The 12,302-nt window shown below is 40.3% G+C and overlaps 1 protein-coding gene across 1 annotated transcript; it reads left to right on the forward strand.

Moving 5' to 3' along the window:
* The first annotated feature begins 3,338 nt into the window (after window positions 1–3,338).
* Window positions 3,339–5,613, forward strand: LOC135779256 (C-type mannose receptor 2-like). Its single transcript, XM_073814180.1, has 5 exons — window positions 3,339–3,365; window positions 3,665–3,703; window positions 3,777–4,130; window positions 4,437–4,781; window positions 4,910–5,613. Exons 2-5 carry the CDS (start codon window positions 3,667–3,669, stop codon window positions 5,269–5,271), a joined length of 1,098 nt encoding a protein of 365 aa, XP_073670281.1. The 5' UTR covers window positions 3,339–3,365; window positions 3,665–3,666; the 3' UTR covers window positions 5,272–5,613.
* The last annotated feature ends 6,689 nt before the right edge of the window (window positions 5,614–12,302 follow it).

A 12,302-nucleotide genomic window follows, 5' to 3' on the forward strand; every position in this document is an offset into this window, starting at 1 on the left:
CCAGATTGCATGTTTTTTTGTTTGTAGAGTGTTTAATGATGTGTGTGAACATAAAAGATCTGTAAAGTTGCAAAAATGAAAGTATCAAATCCAAAGAGATATTCTTTTTAAACGTGAAGCCTCATCCACGCTCACCTAAAACGGCTCGTTTAACACGCCCATGTAGTTAGTCGTCATACTGGTTTGAAAATGTTCATAACACCGCCCTCATATATACGCAAAGATAGAGGGTGTAACTTTCAATCAGGCTGTAGTATTGTTGTTTCCGCCATGTCGAGCAGACGCTGTGTTTCGTTGCAAAACTACTTTGGTTGGCATTCCAACAGAGTAAACATTAAGAAACCAGTGGTTAGGTTTTATTTACAACACTGTTTCAGAACAGTACAGCCCAAATGTTCGATTGTGTGCTGCACATTTTAAGGAGGATTATTTTCTAAATATCGCGGAGTACAACCGCTGGATGTACACAAAGGCTTAGTCTAAAAAGTGGAGCAATTGTAACTTTGCAACTACACTGACATCCTGTAAGTAGCCGATGTTTTCATATTTAATACATTTCCTCACTGACGATTCAAAGACGAGTTTGGTGCAGAGATGCGCCTGTGTTTAAATGCATTTCCTAATGATGATCCAAACACGAGATTTGAGAAGTGCAGATTAGTGCTTGTTTACGTTCACAAATGCAAACATGGTTTATGTATTAGTATCCTTACCTACCATCTGTTTACGTTCTGCTCACATCGCGCTGGTAAAGTTGATTGATTAGCTTAGCCACCCGTGTTTTCTGGGTCAGATTCAGGCTCATGTTGATAAGGTAGTAGTAAATACGATAGTATCTCGTGGCTTTTATTATTGTTTTGGGAGCTCATCTTCCAAAACTTGGCAAGGAGCGTCATATATCCGATTACGTTACTGAGGTATTCAGCCAATCACAACGCACTGGATAGTTGGCCAATCAGTTCACACGCGTTGAGACCGCGCTTTCTCACAACGATGAGCTTTGTACCAAAGGACCTGTTTCAGATGGGCAGGACTTAGAGGTGCTAAAAAAATGTATGGTATGTGGAAAATAATGATTTTTTTTAACCATAAACCACACGAACACATTGTATTACACCAAATACACAAAGTAATGTGCTTTTTAGCCCTATAATATGACTCCTTTAAATCGAAGTACTGTCTGTACCAGAGTACATATAAGATTACTGTCCACTACATTATCAGCTCTGACCACTTTGCATAAAGTTGATTCTTATCTTATAGACAAATGTCTGATTGCAAACATTTATGGTATATTACAGTTTTTGTTGGAATAAAAGCATTTTACTGTAGAATTTGGCTGTTTTTTCACAGCAATAGTTTACAGTCCTGCCTCCCCAGCTCAAATGTCAAACTACACCTAAAGGTTATAGGGTACAGATGGGGTGAATGTAAAATGAAGAGAAACCTGAAGAGAAACACTTTTAATTTATTTGTAAAGCAAAGTTTACCATCAGTGTCTAAAGCAGCTTTATTAAGAAAACAACTCCAGTGAAGTGACTTTAGGGAGAAAATCTCTGCTTTTATAGACAAGCCTGAAATACATCAGTAAGACCCCCTAGAACTTTTACGTTCTCAGAACGACCCCACTGGTGTAAAGGACGTTGCCTAGTAGTTCCCTAGTTCCCAGAACGTCATGATGTGGAGTTCTTTAAAGGGTTGGAGGATGTAATTTGGAAGACCTTCACAGAACATTCAGGATGATCTGTAAATGTTCAGGGGACCATTTTATGTAGAACGTGTACGTTCCCAGAAGGACCCGCTGGTGTTTGATGATGTTGCCTAGTAACAATCCCAGAACGTTCTGTTATTTGGCAGACCTTTTAAGGAACATTTAGGACTTTCTGGGAATGTTAAGGGGACCATATTTTATGTGGAAATTTTTCATTCTCAGAACGCACCCGCTGGTGTTATGAACATTGCCTAGTAACGTTCCCAGAACGTTATGAGACTCACCCACAAGTTGAAACCCCAGATGTCAGCCAGAAAAGAGCAAAAAATACCACCTTTACCCCACAACCCACCCAGATCTTCCAGAAGCCCCAGAAAATAGCCATAACTCCATCTATTTAATTGAAATTGTTATGGTTGGTGTGGTGGACGATAAAGGAGGAGATGGGGAAGATGATGAATCCAAAATTATAATCTTTAATTAATAAAAAAGCCAAGCAACATGGAAAATGAAAAACACGTCACTATAAACAAGAATGAACCTAGACAATGAGGAACAGCAGAGTATTTACAATGGACTGCTGAGGTTGATGAATGTCATAATAACAACCGTTTTTTTAATAACCGTTTTTAAATTATTAACAGAGGACCCTGTGGGAACGTTCTGTTAATGTCTTCCAAGTTAACTGGATATAGTGTTATTATCATCATCAATTATTTAAGGTATCATCATCATCCACATTGTCTTAGTCTGTCATCACGTCTTCCTCTGAAAAACTGTTGAGAACTTCGGGAGGTCGGTAGCTGGTTTAACGGCCAAAATTTGCTCAGTTGCTCATAAAATGGGCAAGTTGTTCTGTACTGAATACTGTGGTTGTTGGGATTCTTAACTTCCTTATACCCGGCTTTAATGCTCTTTATTTTGCACTGGCATTGCAGTCACGTGCAACCGCATGTAACTCCTCCTTACTTCAGGTGCTAAATGATGACAGTCAGCGCAATCCATTGTGCAACACTGACGTCATAATTCAGCTGAATCAGATATGTGTGTTTAGACGCAGTTCAGAGGATATCAGATATGTATCTGATAAAAATTTGTAAAATTTGTGGAAAAAAATCGGTAATAAATAACAAATACGTTTTGTGTTTATACACATGGAGAAATATCCGATCTGTGTCAGATGTAAGCACTTAATTAGATTTTTTTGTGCCAGTGTAAATGCAGCCTAAAGGTTCAGATTTTTCGTCCCCTTTAGAGAACTTTTAGGGAACGTGCGAAAGGTCGCGGGAACATCACCTTTTATGTGGGTAGGCTTGTCTTTTATTAAAATATATGTATTAAATAAATACATTACACCAACCTTTGCTGTATCTTCTAATATATTTTATTTACTGTGTTGTGACACTGACTGTCAATATGCAAATAAAAACACTCGCACCTTATTTTAGATTTCTGTTTGTACTAAAGTTAAAACACAGCATGAAGTTAGCTGGAAGAATACACAAATAAACAGGAAATGAAATATGAAAAATAGTCTTTCTAAAGAATTAAACAAATGATGGGAGGTGTTGATGATGAGATATAATAATAATAACATCTAAACAATACAGACAGAGAAACAGAAGATTCAGGAGAGAAACACACAAACTCAGAAGTAAGAACTTTATTTACTTTAAAATAATATTTATGATATCACAGTGTTTTATAAGAATTGTGTATTAATGTTCAATGACTATTAATGAAACTTTATAAAGAATTGATGAAGAGTTACTGAAGAGATGTTCACTTTTAGCTTCAGTGACATTTAACAGCTTTAATATCAGATTCTCATCTTTATTTACTACACATTAAAATAGTTTAGACATTTAAATGAATGAATTTATTGTGATGATCAGAATTATGAACAAACAGAATAAATCAACATCTGATGTTTTCAATGTGTTTGTTTTTCAGAAATGACTCAAACTTTATATTTCAGCGTTCTTCTCATCGGTGAGTTTGTGTTTGTGGTTTTATGTTTGCTTTATAATCTCATGAGATTTGACTCAAACTCTTTCTTTCATAGCGCTCTGTTCATTATCTGAATGCATTCAGCGCCGCTATCACCACATAAACATGAATAAGACCTGGACTGAAGCTCAGAGATACTGCAGAGAAAACTACACAGATCTGGCCACAGTCAACAACATGAACGACATGAATCAACTGATGAAGAGTGTGGATAACAGTCTGACTAGACTTGTCTGGATTGGACTGAATAGATCAAGTGTTTATAAATGGAAGTGGTCTCTGGGTGATCCTGTGAAATATACAAACTGGTATAGAGACTCAAATGGTCCAGATGATTGTGTTTATATGAGAGATGGATCATGGCGTCATCAGGACTGTAATACGAACATGAGATTCATCTGCTATAATGGTGAGTGAAGCTTCAAAAATAACATCAAACCTTCACTTAATAAAACATCATCAGATGTAAACTTTACAAGACAACAATAATAAACATCACAGAAACACAAATATCATGTGAGATTATTCTGTAAACTACAGCTAACTAAAAATAACACTCAGATCAGTTTATTCTAACTTCATTAGAGAACATTGAAAGAGTTTTGTAATGAATCAAGAGTTTAATAAATAAAGAGTTTCTGTAGATTGACATCTATACTGTAAGTGTAGTAAGAGTCAAAGTAAATCATGAAACAATCTTTATTTTCTTAAACAGAGAGCAGTAAAGGATTCATCATTGATGGTTCTTCAGTATCATGGAGAGACGCTCAGATCTTCTGCAGACAGCATCATACTGATCTGACCAGTGTGAGGAATCAGACTGAGAATCAACAGATTCAGAAGATCATGAATGACAAACACATACCTGAAGTCTGGATTGGTCTGTTCAGTGACTCATGGGAGTGGTCAGATGAGAGCAAATCTGGATTCAGATACTGGAGGTCTGATCAACCTGATAATCGTGGTGGTTCTGAAGATTGTACAGCAGTCAGTGTGACAGAGCAGGCTCAATGGCATGATGCGCCTTGCAGTTTCTCTCAGACCTTTGTGTGTCATGAAGGTGAGTAATAAAAGTCAATGTGTGTTTGATGACAGAAGTTTCTTCATTATTAAAATGATCTCAGTTCAGTGTTTGTGGTGTATGTTTGTTTTGATCTGATGTGTAGTTTGTGTTTGTTGTGTGTTCAGATAATCTGATATTGATCCAGATGAATCTGAGCTGGTCTGAAGCTCTGAGATACTGCAGAGAGAATCATGTGGATCTGGTTTCAGTTGATTCAGAGGAGATTCAGTTCATGGTGACTAAAGTGATTCATCAGTCCTCTACTGAAGCCGTGTGGATGGGGTTACACTATTACTGCCAAATGAACCTCTGGATCTGGATACGAGGAGAGGCCGTGTGCTATCAGAATTGGGCCCCAGGGAACGGAACAAAACTGATGAACTGCAACACTGAACACAGAGCTGGAGCAGTTCAGTCTGGAGAAGATCATCTCTGGATCAGCCTTCCTCAATCTCAACAACTCAACTTCATCTGCAGCAGATATTAACTCTTTCCCCGCCATTGACGAGATATCTCGTCAATTAAGAATAAACTTCCTTTTTGTTCTTTTTTCATTTTCTGGTTTTCATTTAGTTTTGTTCTTTAGCAGTAGGGTTCATTTATAAACACATAACAGATTAAATACAACATTATGCCTTAGTTTAGAATCATTTCAGGTATACAAAAAAGGTTTCTATGTTAATCTCGTGACACAATTTCTTTTCTTATGTTTCTTTAATAACTGTTGAATTATATGAAATGAATGTGTTAGTTATATTTTGGGAGTGGGTTAAAGTTCATGATATTTACTCATCAGATGTCACTTCTGTTCTGTTTCATGTGTGATTTATAAAGATTATGAGCTCATATCAGAGTTTAATGAGATTTATTTCTGCATCTTAAGTAAATCAAATGAGTTTATAGCTCCTTTGGTTCTTCTTTAGAATCGTTCAGTTGAATCTGATTCTTTAATCTCTGACACAGAATTTCCTGTTTGTGTAATTAAATAAAGCTAAGACTGAGTTTCATCCATGTGTTGATTAATAATACTTGATAATATTGGCACTCATCTACAACAGTAAAGGCTGAGAGTTAAACTAAAGCAAACACTGATCACCACAATGATGACTTTAAATGACAAGCATAAACATCTAAACGTCTGTTTATTCTCAATAACAGCTTTTATATGCAGATGACAAGAAATAAACTGGTTTATAATAAGGCAATAGTGTTTTCCACAGTTTAGAAAAAAATTATAACAGTTTTCAAATAATCGAATGTTATGTTTCTCAAAAAGTTCCTAAAATATACAAAATAGGTTTAGAGAACATTGTACACAAGAGAAGATGTTTTGATAAATGATTGTAAACACACAGATGATGGTACCCATTCATTTCCTTATTTCCCATTTCCAGTGTTTTGTCTGAACGAGTTCATTAAACGAAAGTTCATGAACTCGTTCATATTTTGGGCGAACATGAACTGAACGTACTGTATTACTGCCTTATGAACTTCTTTTGAACTCATTCATTCTGGTGCTCATGAACGAACACTCTCTCAGTTTAACGTCTTTCAATAGGGTGCCAGATTTCTATAGTCTTCCCGGCGAAACCCCGGCTAAAACACGCTGTAAACAGGCCTTAATGTGTAGCGGAAAAACACCCAATCTGGCAACACGCCACCAGTCAGTGTTTCGCGGCTGTATGCGTCATCAAAACAACACTGACTCTGGACTCTGCTGAAATCCCTGCCGCGCCACTCATAGTGTTTAACATTAAATAACATCATATTTGTCTTAAACCGTTAACAATTAACATAGGCTGCTAACGCATATTCTGGATCTTGAAATAGACTCTAAGTTCACGCTATTTAACGTGCACGTGCGGTGTGCAAAACCTGCAATTTGTCCTCGCAGGGCAGCACTTGTCGCCCAGATTGCGACCCCTTGAAGCACCCAGCTACCCTTTCAAGGTATGTACAAGCAAATACAAAAATAAAAGACAGTCAATGCTAATTAATGTAAACCCTGGTTGGATAAGGATTTAAAGTTTGATATGAATAGGAAATCTGACGCATTCAGCTTCAGTGTTAAAACTGATAAAATAATTGCTGTCTGTGGTTCTATATGGGCTATAATGGCAATAAGTTTTAAAAAATAATATGGGAAAAAAGAACTATAAATTAGTTCATTTTTGGAACTGTGAACTAGTTCAAAATTTTGAAATATGAACTGAACTAGTTCATTTTAAAATTTGTGAACGGTGAACTGAACTAGTTCATGTAGAAAGTGAACTTTCCCAACACTGCCCATTTCTGTCTGGGTTTGGCGGTTGTCAGGGGAACGGTACACTGTAAAAAAAGTTTTGTCAGATCAACTTAGAAATTGTACTTCATTTGGTAACATCTGCATTAACTGAGTTTGTTGAAGTTAATATCTCATTTTATATGACTGTGAATAACTCAATTCAACCAACCCGAAATGCCAAGGTTTTACTAAGGCATAACTGTCATTGGCTGTAACTTGGTTTGTCCTGCAATTTTAAATCAGATTGACATTACCTATTTTGTCTTACACATTGAAACTTGATTTCAACTTTTATGTAAATATGTATGTTATATTAGTTGAAATCTAAATTTAAGTCTGCTGTCACTTCATATTTTGTATTACCTGCAATCCCAATTTTGCATTGATGTGACCTCATGTGTTGTATAGAGGCAAATGTCAGTGTGACTTTAATGTAATTTCATCTGTAGCATAACTTAAAAGCATGTTTTTACTTTGATGTAAAGTAATTTATTTTATAAGGACAAAATATAGTTTAATTTTGTTGTTACTTCATATGTAGCATAACTTGAAATTACCTTTTTACTTTGATGTAAGGTCATTTATTTTATAATGCAAATATCCTGTTTCATTTTGATGTAAATTCATGTGTTGCTTTACCCAGTGGCGAAGCCAGAAATGTTCAAGTGGGTGGGCCTTTATAAAACAGGGTGGGCAAAGCATAGAATGTACATAAATTGGGAGTGTTTACGCCCATGGCCGGCGTATATTTTTTTCCCAATGTTGTCGTGTTTGGGTTCTTTGTATATCTTATAAAGAAGCAGCAGCGCAACGACATGGCATACACACTTTTTTATTCACACTCCCTCTTCCCTATAGTCCTAGGAAGCTCCTCTACTGCCCCCTATTGTACAGGCATACAACATTATTCTTGATCACACCACATCTCCCTTTCTGAAAAGCAATAAACTTTAGATGTAAATCCTTAAGTTACATTAAACTCTTAATTTCACTTTTGTAACACTGTGAAATATCAGGTCTACTATAATACATTTTTGTACAGACCTATTTAACACTTTTCTTACCAGAGAACACATAATAAGAAACCAGATTACATTCAACAATATCAATATTCAGTTATCTATCTTTTTGTTATTTTTTTTGTTTGTTTGTGGAACACCAGTAGTCTGAAAAACATTCAACACTCAACAGGATTAAACTTCCCATTAAACCCACTTTTAAAACTTAACACCTTTAACCATTTATTTCCCCGTTGCTTTCATTGTAGTTTTCACAGGTCCAGTCTATCTGGCTTTTTGATAATTCTGCCAGACTTGGTTCTTACAGTTTGCGGAGAGCCCGAAGGCCCGTCCAAAGACATCTGACCTGTCTCTGTTACTGTATGTTGCGGGTCAACCTCTGCAGCATGACCAAGCGCTTCACTGCTGTTGTCTGCTGATATGGGCACAAGGTGACGACGGTTTCTCCTTAAAGTACCCTGTGATCCACTAACCAGGTAAGACCTTGGTGTTTCATGTTTAGACATCACAGTACCAGTAGATCTTGTATCTGTAATCCACACTTGATCTCCTGGAGACAGGTCTGGAAGGTTTCTTACTCTGTGTCTATGGTCATAATTGCTTGAGTCCATCCATCTTTTCTCCCTTTCCTTATGCTGTAACGACTGAAGGTCTGGGATGGCTGGCTCCAACATCGCCGGGTGAACTGGCACCGTTGTGCGCAGGCAGCACCCCATAAGCAGCTGAGCCGGACTAAAGCCATTGCTCAAAGGAGTGTTCCTGTAAGCTAGCAGCGCACGATACGGGTCAGTTGCTTTCTTCAGCAGATTTTTAATGGTTTGAACGGCACGCTCCGCCTCTCCGTTACTCTGAGGGTATCTTGGGCTGCTCGTTACATGCTCAAACTCATACTCAGTGGCAAAAGCAGTCATGTGAGCCCCCGTGAACTGAGGCCCATTGTCAGTGACTAGAATCTCCGGTATCCGTGCCTGGCAAAAATTGACTTGAGGTGATTTACCACATCTGCACTTCTTGTCGGCCCCAGCTGGGCCACCTCCACATACCTGGAAAAATAGTCCACAACAAGCAAGTAGTCTTTGTTTTTCAATGTAAACAAATCACCCCCCAGCTTCTGCCATGGCCTATCTGGTAGCTTGGAAGGCATAAGAGGCTCTGTCACGTTGGCACGTTCTTTAATGCACAATGTGCATTTCAACACCAGCTCTCCTATCTGGCTACTCAGCCCCGGCCACCACACAGATTGTTTGGCGCGTTCACGGCATTTAACGATTCCCTGGTGTCCTTCGTGAATTTTCTCTAGCACCCTATTTCTCATCACTGAGGGGATAACTAGCCTAGTACCCCGCAATAACAGCCCATTGTGAGTGCTGAGAACAGATCTTTCAGTCCAGTAGGGTCTTACCAGAGCATCCAATCTACTGCGGTCTGGCCAGCCTTTGATGCAGTATTTCATCACTTCGGCACACACGCTGTCTGTCCTTAGCTGATCCCGCAGGTCAGATAGGTAGGTTTCACTTGCTGGTAAATTTGCAATCACAGAGTCGACATAAATGTTTGTTTCCTCCATCAAGCCATCACCATCAGTCTCGCCATGCTTCAGCGGCACTCGTGACAGGGTGTCTGCTGTAGTGAGGCTTTTCCCTGCGACGTGCCTGATCGTGTACCTGTACCTCATGAGTCTCATCCTGAATCTTTGTATTCTAGGTGGGAGGGAATCCAGCGCTTGACTGCCCAGCAGGCTCACGAGGGGTTTGTGATCTGTCTCTAACTCAAAATGAAGGCCGGTGATGAAGTCACTGAATCGTTCGCATGCCCAGGTCAGTGCCAGCGCCTCTTTTTCGACCTGAGCATAGCGCTGCTCTGTGCTGGTGAGTGCCCTGGACGCATACGCCACCGGCGCCCAGGTTTCCTGGCATTTCTGCAGCAGAACACTGCCTAGCCCGAATGACGATGCATCAGCAGAGATTTTCAGCTCTTTGTTTGGGTCGTACAGCTGCAGTACTGGAGTGGACGCTAACTCAAGTTTGAGGCTGGTGAATGCCCTCTGCTGCTCTGGCCCCCAATACCACAGGTTCCTCTTTGAAAGCAGGTCCCTGAGAGCTTTATCTTTTTCTGCCAGGTTGGGCAAAAACTTGCCTAGTTGGTTCACCATGCCCAGAAAGCTCCTGAGCTCACTGATGTTGCGCGGTGGATCCATCTCACGTACAGCACGTGTCTTCTCTGGGTCTGGGCTTATCCCTTCTGCAGCGATGATGTACCCGAGAAATTTCACCTTGGTTTTGCTAAACTCACACTTCGCTATGTTAAGCGTGATGCCAGCCGCCTGCGTCCTCTGCAGGACTGCATGCACCCGTGTGTCATGCTCATCCTGGGTGGAACCCCATATAAGGACATCGTCCATGTGGCAGACGACTCCTTCTAAGCCTTCAGTCACCTCAGTCACCATTCGATTCTGAAAATGTTCAGGAGCCAAGGCAATCCCAAATGGCAGGCGGTTAAAAAAGTAGCGCCCAAATGGGGTGATAAAAGTGGTGTAGTGGGCACAGTCTTTTGATAATGGGATTTGCCAAAACCCCATATTGGCATCCAGTTTGGTGAATATCTTTGCTCCCGACAACATGCCTAGCGTCTGGTCCACAGATGGGAGGATCAACTTTTCTCTGCACACGGCTTCATTTAGGGGAGATAGATCTACACAGATACGGATCTCATCCTTCGATTTCTTTGGTGCGACCACCATGCCAGAGCACCACTCTGTCGGCTGTTCGATCCTGCTGATGACCCCTAGCTGCTCCATGCGCTGGAGTTCCTGCTTTACTTTTCCCATTAAGGGCAGTGGGACACGGCGAGGCACCTTTAAGGACACTGGCTTAGCATCTGGTCTGAGTTTAATTGTGTACTGATGCTGTACTAAACCCAACCCGCCACACAGCTTTGGATATTGTTGTTTAACAGAGTCCAAGTCAATGCTATCTACTCTGGCTACAAGTCTGAGGCTAACTGAGGCGGGTCTACTTAGTAGAGCTGTGTTCAGATGTTTCACAACATAAATGTCCTCGGTGGTGCGTTTATCACCACATTCCAGAATTTCTCTGGCTACGCCCACTACAGAGAGAGGTACACGGCCTGGCCCAAACAGTGTTTTGTTGCTTGGAGTGAGGCTGTATGCGGTGCCACTGCATATCCGTCTATACACCTGCTCTGGTATGACAGACACATCCGCTCCAGTATCAATTTTGAATCTCACTTTTGCGTTCCTTATGTGTAAGTCTACAGTCCATGCATGATCTCCAGCATCAACAGTTCCCAGAAATATATCATCGTCTTCAGAAACAGCACTCACACTTTTTGTGGACTTGCACACTTTACTGTAATGTCCTCTCTTACCACAATTGTGGCAGTCTGCATTCTTTGCTGGACACTGGAATTTAGCGTGTGACTTACCACATTTTGGGCATGACTAATGCTCTGCTCCTGAATGTGTTTCATGTTTGTCTTTGTGCTGTTTCACTGGATGTCTTTTATTTTTCCAGGCTGGCTGTTTTCCTTTCCTAGTGTGTACTGCATCCACTGTCATTTTAATAGCATGTGCTGCATCTCCTCTCAGATTCGTTTGTTGCCGTTTAATATCCTCCGCTTGTCTGACCATATTAATGGCTTTAGCCAGATCCAGCCTGCTCTCCATTTGCATTTTCTGTGAAAGCACCGTGTCTCTAATGCCGACTATGATCCTGTCTCTCAACAGTTCATCACGCAGTGCCCCATATTCGCAGTCTTCCGCCAGTGCATATAAAGCAGTTGTGAACGAGTCTGCAGATTCGGACGGCCCCTGAGCTCGCTGGTTAAACTTAGCTCTTTGGTATATCACATTTTTCTTCGGCACGAAAAAGTTTGTGAAGCCGTCTCGGACGGAACTATATATCAGTTTCTGTTCCGCGGTCAGTGTTAAGCCTTTAAGCACATCATCTGCCTCGTCCCCCATGCAGTAAATAAGCGTGTTCACCTGATTCGCGTCAGACGACTTATCCAGGTCGCTAGCCACTCTGAAGCGCTCAAACCTTCTTATCCACTTTTCCCAGTCTTGTGGCTTTGAAAAATCGAAGGATTCCGGCGGATTTATTGAGAACGTTGCAGATGCTTTAGCAGGAAGCAGTGGAGGATCGTTCTGTTCAGCTTGCTGTCCTCGTGGTGCTTGCGACATGCTTGCTAAGTTTA

The sequence above is a fragment of the Paramisgurnus dabryanus genome, chromosome 1 (assembly GCF_030506205.2).
Source record: "Paramisgurnus dabryanus chromosome 1, PD_genome_1.1, whole genome shotgun sequence".
Taxonomy (NCBI): Eukaryota; Metazoa; Chordata; class Actinopteri; order Cypriniformes; family Cobitidae; genus Paramisgurnus; species Paramisgurnus dabryanus.